Here is a 13,657-nt window from a genome sequence, read left to right as displayed (position 1 = left end):
TCCAGGATACTCTTTACGGCAGGATTCTGCTGCACTCAACCTATCAAGCATCAGTTTCATCCCAACACTGGTGCAAACCACACAGAACAACATCCTGAATTCAGGGGAACTGAAGACAAGAGTACCTGAGGAACACTAAGCAAGGCACGCCTTTGCAATAGACATAATACACTTTAATAGGCTTAACAGCCGCAGTGGGATCCACCGGCCGAGCTCCATGATAAACACCTTCAACCCCTAGCTCCGGCCTCACACCGCGGGTCAGGGCAAGGCCAGGCGGCGACAACGTCCCCGCACCGGGCCCACACCAGCCTGCCCCGCTTCCCCGGTCTGGGCTGCCCCAAGGCCGTCTGACCCCAGCAACAGAAGCCAAAGTAGTGGCCACATCGGCGCGCAGGCACCAGGGACCCCGGTCTCCCGGGCGGCGGAGGGACGCCTACCTTCACGGCTACTTCCGGGGCCGCGTCCACGGCCAGGGCCGCTGGGGCGGCGGGCGGCGCCCGGAGATGCAGCACGGCGTCGCGGGTGGCTACCACAGCGGCACTCTGGGAGCCACCTTCAGCCTCCGGCTCCGAGTCGGGCTCCGAGTCGGAGCCGCCGTAAGACGCGAGTGCGGCTATAGCCGCCGACATCTTGGCGCAAGGGATGACGGGACGAGCAGGTCCTAGCAGCTCCGCAGGGCTCACCGCCTCCCTTTCCCCGCAGGAGGAGAAGGGTGGGGCTGCCCATCAAGAGATATCGCATTAGAATGGAACATGCCCCCCACAATGTGTGGGATAAATTATGGGTTTCTATTGGATATACAGGCGTTATAGGGGGAGGACCATCTTCCTTTGCTATTGTCGATATTCAACCTTTCAGGACTTCCAGACAGGACTACAAGCTCCAGCATGCAACACGGCGCCAGCAGGCCGGGCCTGGGCTCCGCTGGAGGTGGGGACAGCCAGTCCGAGTACCGTGGCGCAGCTGCTGCTGTTCTGCTGCCCAGGCAAACCAGTTTTATGGCGCCGCTCTTGACAGAGAGACGAGCGCGAGTGGGGGGTGGAAATCTCCCTGCTGCTCGTTCCAAGGGAACGCGCGCCTGCCGATGGCAGGTCCTCGAGCCTCACCGGTCTCCCGGCGCCGCGCTCCCGCACGTGACGACCTGTCACGGGCTCTCAGGGTTTCCACCCACTCTCGCCTGCACCTTGCGTTAACGGCAGGGAAAAACATTGCACAGAGGGCGGGCACCTTCTCCCGCACACGAAGGGTTCTCGCCACCTCCTAAGTAGGAAGGCAGAACGGGAACCCAGTAACAACAACCCCAGGATTCCCCCTCAACCTCCCGCCGCTCGGCACGGGCCGCCCCGGGGCTGGCTGCGCCCCGGGGAGTCCCTCCCTCTACCACTGATTGGCAGCCAGCAGCCGGCTTTGGGCAAGTCCCGCCCCGCCCGTGCTGGGAAGAGGGAGCCGGCCGGCCGGACCGTACCACCTGCCGCCAGCGGGGTGGGGTGGGCTCGCCTCCCTCACGTTGGCGGGGGGTGGCGACGATGCATGGACCAGTCCGAACATCGGGTGGGGGGGCGCCGGGTCCGTCCGCTGGGTAAACAGCCCTGCCTGCCTCTTCCCTGCCTCCTCCCGCCTCGGCTCGGCGCGCCGGGAGAGGCTCCTCCCCCCGCGCGCACACACACGCTCTCTCACACGCGCGCTGCCCTGTGTCTATTGTGAAGCCTTCGGGGGAGCTCCGCGCCGCCGCGCCCCCCCATCCCTCCCACTCTCAGCCCGGCGGAGCCGCGGCCGGCCGCGGGGCGCTGTGCGGTAATGGCTGGCACCGTTTGAAGTTCTAACGGCGGCAGGGGCAGCGCGAAGCGAAGGGAGGGGCTGAGGCTGAGCGGCGTGAAGGTGTGAGGCGAGGGGAGGCAGCGCGACAGAGACGGGCCGGCGAGTAAGTGCCCCGCGCCCTTCCCTTGAGGCCATCGTGCCGGGCGGGAGGGACAGGCCCCCGCTTCCCTTCCCCGGCGCTGCGGGACGTGCCCGCCTCACAAAGGGACCAGCCCCCGCCAGGTGCTGGCCCCCTCCCCTTTTGTCCGTGCCCGTGCTGGGGGCGGCGGCGGCGGGAGGGAGGGACGGAGGGATGCACATCGTGGCCGCGGAGCCCCTTCCCCCGTTTCCCCGCCGCCCCCGCCAGCCTGGGCAGGAGGGGGCGTGTTGAGAGGCTCAGAGGGGAGGGGGCCGCACTCACGCCGGAGCGCGGCGGGCTCCCTCCTCTCGGTCTCCTCCCGGTGTCCTAGTCCCGTGTGCCCGTACCCGGAGGGGAAGGTGGGGCCGTGCGGGGCTGGGGTCTGCGGGCGAGGGTGACGTCAGCCGCGGCCAGGTGCGAGTGGCTCGCGCCGGGCCGGTCTGAGGTGAGGGGCTCCCAAGGGCCGTTGTGGTGGCGGGGGCTCGGGAGGGCACAGCCGGCGGGGCCGCCGTTCGGAGGCGAGGGGTTGCGGAGCGGCGGAGGGCAGAGCTGCCCGCTGTAACACTGCTACCATTGTTAGGCGGGCTCGCAGATCGCGGCCGGCTGGGAGCGGGAGAAAGCGCGTAGGTTCCAACTTCTCCAGGCAGCAGAATGCCTTTTCCTGCGCCCGCTTCACTCGTGGGCAGAATAATTGGCGAGCGCAGAGCGCTGAGGGGCTAGCTTCGATGCTAGGTAATATTCACTGCATGCGCTTAAGTATAGTGCCATGACTTCCTTTCGTGTGCCGCATGTGCTTCCAGAATTAAAGTGAACATACAGTGACATCTAATTGTGACACAGTGGCATTTAATCAGATTAAATGGTCTGGTTTGATTTTTCCATCCTTTCCATCGGTCACGGTTTTAAACCGAGAATAGATAACTTGTTTTTTTTTTTTTTTTCTGTGAGAAAAACAATATATATATATTAAAATTATAAGGGCAAATAGAAAGTATTCATAGCATGGACTGGAGCAAAGTGCTGCCTTAGACCTGTTTCAGTCGACATGGGCATGTATCTTCTTTGATCCCTAGAACAGGGATTTTAGGTAAAATTCCCACATTTTCAACAACACTGATATCTTTCTTTTGTTTACACCTCCAACAGCTGAAATGTACTTTTAAACTAGCATTTCATCTGGTAATGAGTTTACTTTTTCTGTTAAATACATGGATGATGAATCTGTAAGTAAGGAAAGCTGTATGACACTATGCATGAATCACTGCTTATTAATGTCAAAAGTGGATCTTCCACTGCAGTAAATTTGTTTATTGGCTGTAACTGTTAACTGATTCCATATGACTGCATTCCTTTTTCTCTTGGCATACAGATACTGGGTATTGTCTGAAGTTGAAAGGTGTTCTTCCTGAAAAGTGAACTATTTCAAGTTCTATTTGTGCAACCAGTCTCTGATATTTTATCTGGAGAATTGTGTTGAAAATGATTAAATAAATTCTACCTTGTTATTCTTGAATCTCAAGTGTTTAATTGGCAAAGCTTTGGTAGTTTGCTTAAGTATGTCCAGCTATGTTGCATCCCAGCATCCTGAGTTACTTGCCATTAGAATCCCAGATAATTAAATTTCAAATGTTTTCATTGTAGAACTTATGAAAATCACTTGATGGTTTAAATTAGTTGCCCTTCTGGTACTGTCAGGCCAGTAATAAGCACACAAAAAGGCATTCAGTAGAACACTGTCTGAAGTTTCTCTTTGCTTAAATTGTAGCAAAGATTAATTTTTACTAAGCATGCAGAGGCCATTTTTGAATAAGAAATGGTGAGTTGACTATGCGTTAAAAGTGTTGATGGATAATATGCATGGCTATCTAAAATGCAGTTTTGCTGAAAGAGGTGAGGAATCGCTGCTCATTATTTGTATCAAGATAGTTGCTGTGTTAACAGACTATTAAGTGCATAGCTGTGGATTTACGAAGGGGTTGATTAGTGTAAAACAAATCAAAAGAGTGATACAGCTTAAAAAAACAAGAAAGTCTTCTTGTTGATTACTATATGCTGTGTGTTCTGTATTAACGGGTTCCAGGAGATGTGTTGTGTTATGCATTGGATACTGATGCTTCTGAAAGGCAGACTGGAGTAGTGGGTGGAAGGTGATTTGGGTTATTTGGCTTTTATCTCCATCCAGCTTTTCCACTGCTGTTTTTTCTTGCAGTCACTTAGCCTCTCTTGCTTTGATTTCTCCAAGGGAAATTAAAGATGTCCAGCTTTACACAGCGCTTCTGTGTGTAAAAGGGGCCTTTTGGCACCTCCCGATGGTGAATACTATACCAAGTATTATTGTGTACTTCCTTTTTTCTCCCGCAGGTGACACAGGAAGGAGTACTTTAAAAGAGTAGCTCCTTGAGCGGTAGAAGCTTTTGGCTTCTTACCCCTTTTTTAAAAAAATCTCAGGGATGATTGTAAGTTCTAATGGAATATTTTATAGTGTCATCCTTCTGTGGATCATCTAATGTCTAATAAGGGCTTAATGCATACTGCAGCCTTTTCCTTGGTCATGACATGCTCAGCATCTTGATTTCATGAACTTAACATTTTCTTAGGCAATTATCTTTGAGATCTCTACCTTTCTGTCAAATCTGTTTGAACTTATCCAGCAGTTTCCAAGTGGGGGACCCTCCCACACTTTCTGTATAAGACTAATTTCCTTCAAAATTTGCTTAAAAAGGTGGTGTAAAATATTTTAAGTTTTAACTGAACATTTCACATTTTTTCCTTCATATGAATGTTTTCTTCCATATAGTAGATAATGGAATCTGTTGCCCTATGCTTTTAATGTTTTTTTTTTTAATCCTACTTTCTTTTGCTTTCTCTTCCATAGTTCTTTTTTGTTGTTTCCATTATGGATGTGCTTTATCTCATACCTTGTATTTTCTATTTGTTTTCCTTCCCCACAGAAGATAATGCATATAATCCCACTTGTTCTATTTTTTCTGTATGGTTTTTCTTTTTTGATACTCTTAAACTGCTGTCAACCCACTTGCATACATATACACTTACTTCTCATCCACCAAGTTCTGTAAATCTGCATTTTGGAAGGAAGGGGCAAGGGGGAAAAAAGAAAGCCAGATACTTAACTGCATTGAACTAAAATATGAGGCTCTACTGTCTGTGGGAAATAGAGTTTGAAAGAAAATTAAGTTTTTTTTCCTTTGTATCTGTGCTTTTGGATGCTGAGAAAAAGGTACTATGGAAGCCTTATCAGGTTACTGTTACTGCATTCAGATTGGGCCTTTTTATAGCCTTCTGCTTGTGTCTGATGCATCCTAATATACTCTAATTTAACTGATTGAAGAATTAAGCACCTTTTATAACTCATGCTCTGCTTTTTCTACCACCTTGGAACCTCTGACTGCTGTGAGAGTGATAATACCTCTTTTCCAGTCTTTTTTTTTTTTTGGACTGTGTCCCGGATTCTGAAAGATTTCAAAGGCGCCAGATTGCAATAGGAGTTCTGTGTTCTAGTACATCTGTGAATCAGTCTCTTTAAGTTTTTTGGGAGGGATCTTGAGGTCGTCTGACACAGATTACGGGCTATATATTTCATGTTAACAAGACATGGTTTTAAAGAAGAAAAGATATGGGGTAAGACTGGAACAACTTGGACTGTCACACTTATTTCAAGTGACTTTGCAAACAATTTTTTTTGCAGAGCCACCTCCTTTCTAGAGGTCAGGAGCTGTGTAGCCGCTTCAAACTGCTCAAGTGCTTGTGCACTGCTCTGTCCTGCATCTTACAACACAAGCTGAATGAAGAATGTCTCTGAGAGCTAGCAAAACACTAATTACAGACTTCCAGGAAAATAAACTAGTTAGCATAATTAGAAATGCTCATGTTTTTAATACTGGATTTCTTAATAGTCTGAATTTTTATTTTTCTAAAAATCAGTCAAAGGACAGAAAATGACATCAAAAGTGTATACATTTCTAAAATATATTGATTTAGGTGCCTATTTTTGGGTGGTGGGAAGCTAAATTGAATGTTGGCTTACTTAGGCTGATGTGTTGGTGTAGTAAATTGCCTTATATGCAGAGAACTACAGAATAACAAAGGCAGTTACATTTTAACAAAACGCTTAATGAAGAGCAGGAGTCATGGATAGTTTTCGATGACTTTATATCTTGCTGTGCTGGACTTTTTAGTTAGATGCTGTGATTTTGACATACATGAATTTGGTCTTCTGACAGCATATTCCATACAGAAGTAGATTATTATGAATGCCATAACTGTCTGACACTTAAAACTTATTAAAAACCAGGGCTCTATTCTAAAGCCAAGTTGAGTTTTTTTGCATTAATTCTGTTAAAGTATTTCTTACAGCTTTTTGTACCATGTGTTTTTGTTGTGGGGTTTTTTTGGGTTTTGTTTTTTTTTTTTTCCTCCCCCTTCTTTCCTGCTCCATGGTAAGCTGCATTAATTTACTGGGAGTATTAATAGAGTCTCTGTTCTCTATCTGGCTGTTCTCACAAAATTTGAGAACCTCAATGTACTTGAGTTCAATTCTGTAGAAACTGATCAATAGATTTTAAGGTGCTGAAGGAGAGCTTCCAACAAATACTCTGCAAGTGATCTCATAAACTTTGTTTGCATTGGAAGCAGGTCTGAAAATTGTTTGGTGCTCTTAAAGAAAAACATGAAAGATAGCACATGTAATTTTCATCCCTTACAGCTGCAGCTGCCTGTACATAGAAGTAGTGTATGATGATAACAAAGACTGATGGTAGACACAGTACTAACTAGTGTTGCTAATATAGTTAGTACTGATTCTGCAAAGACAATTGCACCTAACATGCTGGGCTTTTTCATTGTGATAATAACATAGCAGATTAAATTTTAATGCAGTTCTAATTTACATATACTTCTTAAAGGTGTAATTGAAGGTTCCTCGCACCAGGTTGTTAGATAAAGAAGCCAGATGTGAGAGGTAAAATATTGCTATTGCTCACAAAAATACCTGAGAGGAAGTAACAGAACTAAACTGTTAAGTTATGAGGGGTGTAATGTTTTGTCTTAAATCAGAAGCTGTTCAATAATATTACTAATCATGTGTAGAATTTGATTGCTAAAGCATCAGTATTTTCTGGGGATTCAAAGCTGTTTAATCCAGCTCAGAAATTTGAAAAGGTGGAAAGGTCATCTGAGAAGTCTAATCAAGATGTGAAAGGATAGCAGGATGACAGGTAAATCTGGTTGTTGAGCTGTACAAAACAGTATGTTTTGGAAGCAGAAAATAAGAAAACATTTAAATATGTCTTAAAAATTCCTAAATGACCAGTATTAATGTAACAAGAAAATTTGGGAATCATTCAGTTTGCTGAGGTATAATTAGCCAATTTATAGCTGTAATCAGAAATTGGGGGAAAAAAGAAGAAGAAAGTGCCATTCTACGCAATTTCTTATCTGCTGTTCAGAGTGTGTTATTAACTGTCAATTGTTGTAGAAAGTTTGATGTGATATGCCAAAGTTTTTCAAGCATTGTAAAGGTGGGCATTATTTACCCAGGGAAACAAAGTACAGATCAAACAAGTGAGGAGGGTGAAGTTATAAAATAGATGTGAATTTAGACTCTCCAGTAGCAAATGCAAAATTAAAAAAAAACCCCATACATTCAGGAAAATACAATTTATTGAAGCAATACTTCTTGAAAGGGGAGGGGAATTGAGAATTTCCCCTGATTCCACTCAAGGTACTTGTATTTCTATGATTCTGTGATTTCTCTCCATGTATGTATGTATGTATGTATGTGCCTGTCATTCTGTGTTAGATTTCTCTTGAATACATAGAACCAGCTTAAACTCCTTGCTTTATTTTCTTCAAATCAATGATTTGAACTTTGTTCTTTCTCTTCAGAGACGACTGCTCAAATAAGTTAATATTCATTGGAGTGAGATATTCTCCGTCCACCATAGCTGAAATGAATTTTGTAGTTTCTGAGCTTTGGAGTAATTTTTTGGCTGTTCAGTGTAACAAACTGTTCTACCAAAAATTAAACAATCTGCTAATGGGAGAAATTCTTACATCAATATGTTGAATATGGAAATGGCTTGTAGCACAGGAATGGCCAGTTTGAACACAAGCCATGGGTGAAGATTGATGTTTGAAGAGAAGACCATCTTAGGCCAGTCCAGCAAGCTGATAGTGAAAGTGTATGGCAAAGGAGCGTGAGGGTCACTTTCAGGGGTGGAGTCTTCTTTCAGATTAACCTTTTTAAGTATTAGTGCTGAATAGTAGATGCATAGTTTATGGAAAATTGGAAGAGTGAGTGGCACTGAGGTACATTACGGATGTTACTTAGGCTAAATACTGTGGCTTGTCCAGCAGCACCTAATTGCCACCTCTAAAGTAACGGCCGTGGAGTGAGCATAATCAAAATTGTCATCTCTATTCCCTGTGACATGATACCGTTCAGGGTTTGAGGGACAAGAATCTTTTACCTTCAGTCATATTCAGGATGGTGGTGTGGGTTCAAATAAGTTTATATGCCAGATCAGCTATATCAGATAAGCAGGGTCACTACTGAAGAGCCATTATTGGTAGCTGGGAAAAGTTTTCCACATAAGATTTTTATTATCATAAGACAAACCAGAACCCTCCGTAGTTACTTGGGCACAGACCTTAAAGTAATTAAAAAAAAAAAAGGAAAATAACAAGTCATTTATAACTTGATAATATGCGTGAACTTAAGTAGCTCAACAAGCTCTTGTAAAAATGACATGCAGACTCAGCTTTTCAGTTAAAAAAAGGAAATGCTTAACTTGTTAAATCTTGTTCAGCCACTAGTCACTAAATGTGTGCAGGAATGCTTAAAGACATCTTATATGCTCAGCTGGTTCTGTTTTTTTGTTGATATTAAAGGAGAAGGTTGTGATTGAGAAACTTTTCCAGTTGTGATTCCACATGCAGTTGTGAAACTTCCAGGCTTGAGAACACAACCAAAAATACAAGTTGAGTTTGTCACAGGTGTTCTTCATTTAGAAGCCTCTCCTCAGGAACAGCAGCTTTACAGAATTTGTGCAATTCCTGAGGAGGGGAATCTTACTTCTGTGCCTCCCAGCTATCTAGGCTGGCAAGTAACACTCTGGTAATACATCTTAATACTCTGAACAACCTGCTCAGTTGATCCTGCTTTGGGCAACCTCAAATGTTCTATGTTTATATGATCTTTGTGGCAGGAGGGGAAAATGTCTTGCAAAGAATTCAGGAGAAGTGATAGTGGAATAGACTGCTGTAGAGGTGGTAGTGAAAGTTTCTGACACTTATATTCTGATCTAAATTTGCTCTTGTAAAAATTCATAAAAAGTGGTACAACAGGTATTTGGTGTTGCAGTGATCTACAATGCAGCTGAAGAATGGCATTATGTGGCAGAGTACGTATGGGTATCATTCATATACAGAATGATGTTACTCTGTAGGCTTGAAGATTCAAGACTGTTGCATTTTGGAAACCCCAGATGCATTCACCCACTTGAAACAATACTGTCTGTATCCCCAGGCAAGACAATGGGATGGATTCTGTGGCTGTTGCTAGTATGAGTGGTCTATTAAAAAGTCCTGAATAATCTGAGTTACAAAGAAGTTAGCAGTTTTCATTTCCCATGGGAATAAATTTAAAGCAAATCTACATTCAGCAAGTTTCATGATACAGGGAGAGGTTCTGTACAATTCGGTCCAAAAAGATTATACTTTATACCAGTTATGATGTTTCCAGTAATGGAAATCAAATATTGGAGGTTATCTGTGTCTAACCTATCTAGCTAGACTTCTATGTAAAATGAATTCTTTGTCTAGGAAAGGAGAAAAAGTTTTATTAACAAGGGAGCAGATTTTTCTCACAGGAGGAGAACTGGCCCTCTATTCCATACTGGTGCTCACAGGTATTCCGTACTCTGCTAATAAACACATTCTGTTATTCCAGGATTACTGGCAGTACTTGTCTTAAGCTCTGGATAGGTTTGTATTCTTCCTGTAGAGTCATCTGCACTGTAAGAATTTTTAATCTTTGTTTTCCATCTTCCTCAAAAGTCTGACTTGCAACATGAGCCTTTTCATGGTTTTTTTTATGACCTGCAGTTTGCCTTTATAGCATTTTTGCAGGTTAGTAGTTTATGTTAATTTTCAAGACATTAATCCTGTTTAGATCTCAAGACACATCTGTTAGCCCCTTTTTTAGAGTACTTGGCTACCTCTAAGCTTGAGTTGCAGACAGATTGATGGATGATTTTGATTACATGTTGGAACATGAGCAACCCTTTGGACATTGTTGTTGAAAGGATTCTTGAGAAGCCTGATTCTCCTGTAGTTGGGATCAGTAATTTGATTCAAAAGATACAGTTCAGAAAAATATATATTGTGTCAGGACCTTATTTCTGTAAGATTATAAGAATGTTGAAATATCTGGAGTCTTAGAGAGCAAAAGTGCATGTTCAGTGCACAGTATAACCCTTTAAAAATGAAGACGTTTTAGGATGCCTAAAACAGCAATGAAGCATTTAAATATCATGATAATAATCATGATGTTGTTCAGATTGGTGTGTTGTTTTGGTTTTTTGTTTTCCTAATTTTCTCAATGAAAATTTTTAACTGGCACATGGTGGTCTCACTGTTGTGCATGTGTTTTGGGTAGGATTACGAAAGCTTTGCAGATAAGTTTTAATAAGTGATGTGCATCTCTTTTAAACTATAAAATTATAAATTTCTAGATTTTATTGGACAAAATGATGCCAATTATTGATATGTAGTGGTTTTCCTTTTGTTAGAAATGCTGTGGATTTTGTAATTAAAATTGAGTGCTTCAAAACCACTTGCTATCCAAAGTTAGTGAAAGCTTATAGTAAAAATGAAATATATTTAATTATGACATATTTAGAAACTAAAAGTATTGCTGGTACGGTTTGTTGTTGTGCAGCTGTTAGGATTTTAACAATATATTCTCTAATTAGTGGATACCCTTACAAAGAGAAATTGGTGTATTAAATACAGTTAGCTGGTGCATGAATTGGGCAGATGAGGGAACAGAATCCAGTTTGACTCTGGTCCAAAGCCTGTACGCTCCAAAACTTAGTATTTTCAGTGGATGTACTTGTGCAGTGTGTGTGTCAATTAAATGACAAGTTGTCTTTCATTGTTGAAGTCAGAATTAGTTCATGGTACAGGACCATTGCTTAGTAATTTTAATGTGCTTCTGCTGGGCACTTTCAGCCTTTCCTAAAAGTTCAAAAACTAGTGCTCAAAATCTCAGGTAACTAGTATGTTGTTATATGGGAAAATAATTTTGGTAAGTTTGATTAGCATTGGACAAATCGATGTGCTGAATTGTTAGTACAACCAGCAATATTAAGAATCTACCTTACTTGTCAGTAAACAGCTAGGAAGTTTCCCTTATTGAGTATGAAAACCAGCCTCAAGCTCAGTAAGTTTAGCATTTATACTTTCAATTAAATACCTATAATTTATCAAGTATTAATAGAAAATAATTTTTTGTCAAGAAGTTGCAGGCTGAAATTAATACCTGTCAGATTGGTTGAGGCTTGGGTATGTTCTCATGTCTTCTGTGTAACTTGCATGAAAATGAAAGGAGAGGAAATGTTGTTTGACTTTGTTTTAGTGCTAATTGAGATATGGTGTGTCCAGTATATGCAACTTTAGGACAGAAAACACAAACTTCAGGGATCTTGTTTTCCAAGAAGAAAGTGGTAGATTGCTAGGCTTCAACAAGAGAACTGAAACTGAGTTACTGGTGGTGGAGGACACCTTCTAAAAAAGGGTGTTAACTGTTTACTGCTTTGGATTGTGGCTAAATATTGTCTGGCTAATCATCAATCCTTGATGTTTTGTCCTGTTTAGTATCTACCTGCTTTTTTCTAACAAATAAAATGAAATAACAAATAAAATGAAAATAATAATGTCAAACTTCCTGAGAACATACATTTTCTTCTTCCTTTTTTATTTTTAAGGATGTTGTCTGTGTTCTGAGTTTGGAACATATATTTTGTTGTAATAACAGAGAATTTTAGAAAGTTATAAAATGAAATACAGAAAGGCTCTCTGGAGGATGTATTGTGTGTCCTAACAGATGAGTCATACAGTAATGCTTTCTTCTTTTTCTGCTGTAGTGAATTTTTAGTAGTTTTGTGGTTAGTGGAATCATTGCAGAGGGAAGCTGAATAGTTTTCTAATTCGTTTGCCTATAGTCTGTCTTCAATATACGTATTCTTCCCCATGGGAAGTACGGGATATGCTTCTGAACTCCCAGAAAGCCAAGGAAGATATTTCCACTTTGTGTAGGGGACAGACCTAATATCATAGATATTAGTCAGCATCTCTCCTGGCTGCATTTTGTAGGAGAAAATAAGGACATCTGCTTCATTCTTTGAAGGAGTGGATGTGAACAACTATGTTCATCTTTAGTGGGTGAAGAAACTTGCCTATATGTTTAAATCTGACAGGTGAAATCTAGAAAAGGGATTGGAACATAAAATTCACCTGTATCTACTGGCATCCATGGATTATTAGATTGTACCCTCTCTGCATCATACTGTATGTGGGTAGTCTAGAAGGTTAAATAAGGACTCTTCTCTCTCTAAAAGGTGGTCCAATCAGCCATGGGCACAGGGTGGGGCAGAGGCAGTGCTGGTTTGCCTCCAGGCATCTTAATGGATAGCTGTCTTCAGCTGTTCAGGTAGACATACTGTAAACATTTTATTCGATGTAAGCTTTAATGGTTTGATCGGATTTGACTGAATTGTGTATAATGCAAAGTTACTTGATGCAACATGTAAATAAAAGCAAGCTGGTTTGGTTTGTGTTTTGTTTTTTTGTGTTGCTTTTTGGTTTTGCTTTTTTTTTCTCATGTATGTGAGAGTAAAGCTGTATATGCATTAGTGAAAAAATGCACCTATTTAATGAAAGCTGACCCAGATCTGTGAAAATAGAATTATAGTGTCTCTTTCATAGTGTATTTCTTAGAAAACTAAAGTATGTCTGGAAATGAGCCCTGGGGGATTGGGTTGGGTGGGTTTGGTTTTACGTGTGTTGCTTTTTTTTGTGTTTTCTTTACCTCCTCTCCTCCCAATATTTCAATATTAAGTGAAGCAGCATTGTTAGATGCATTTTGTTTTAATGTAAGTTTGATTTATAGCATATTAGTAATCTTGAATGTTGTTTGGGGACAAACAATAAAAACGAACTTGACCAGTATCTGTCATATCCTGGTTTGGCTGAGAAATAATTGTTAGAATGTGAAGTCATGTTCCATGTGTATTTACAAACGTCTCTCCTTCACCCAAATGCTAGTCTCAGAAAGATCTTTCCTGGACTTGTGAAGTTTAAAATCACACCATTTTCATCTCAGTCTTCTAATAGCATCTGCATTTTAGCCTGATGTACTATCAGCTTCTTTTATTGCCATGGAGCATGAATTTATGAAGGTGATCTGTTTCTAGAGGCAAAAGAGAAACTTTGAGCAGAAAAATTAAGGTTTCTTAGTGTTGTTCCACCATTTTCAGTGCCTGATATTCTTAATCTCTTTACCCTGAGTCTGGTGGTGTGCTGCAAGGCTTCACTACTGTCCAGCAACTAATATGAATGTAAACAGAACTTTTTCTTAAACTAGCAGTTTTCAAACCTTTTTCCTTGAAGTTGCTGAGTTTCTGTTTACTGCAATTT

At 42.1% G+C, this 13,657-nt stretch overlaps 2 protein-coding genes across 5 annotated transcripts in view; one reads left to right on the top strand and one right to left on the bottom strand.

The window, feature by feature from the left end:
• Positions 1-639, bottom strand: part of CDC40 (cell division cycle 40) — a 36,592-nt gene extending 35,953 nt beyond the window's left edge. Inside the window, exon 1 of the mRNA XM_005154683.4 lies at positions 441-639. Coding sequence (XP_005154740.1) covers positions 441-632 — 192 coding nt within the window. The 5' untranslated portion in view covers positions 633-639. The remainder of the gene's footprint in view (positions 1-440) is intronic.
• Positions 640-1,685: 1,046 nt separating this feature from the next.
• WASF1 (WASP family member 1) overlaps positions 1,686-13,657 on the top strand; it is an 89,732-nt gene continuing 77,760 nt past the window's right edge. For 3 of the 4 annotated variants that reach the window (XM_034060696.1, XM_034060699.1, XM_034060695.1), the window contains exon 1: positions 1,686-1,924. The gene's annotated coding sequence lies outside the window, so the exon portion shown is untranslated. Of the gene's footprint in view, positions 1,925-2,324; positions 2,385-13,657 lie in introns of those variants that run through there. The other variant, XM_034060697.1, reaches the window with a different exon arrangement.

The sequence above is a fragment of the Melopsittacus undulatus genome, chromosome 3 (genome assembly GCF_012275295.1).
Source record: "Melopsittacus undulatus isolate bMelUnd1 chromosome 3, bMelUnd1.mat.Z, whole genome shotgun sequence".
NCBI lineage: Eukaryota > Metazoa > Chordata > Aves > Psittaciformes > Psittaculidae > Melopsittacus > Melopsittacus undulatus.
The sequence above is the reverse complement of the archived record's forward strand: the minus strand, read 5'-3'. Positions and strand labels throughout refer to the sequence as shown.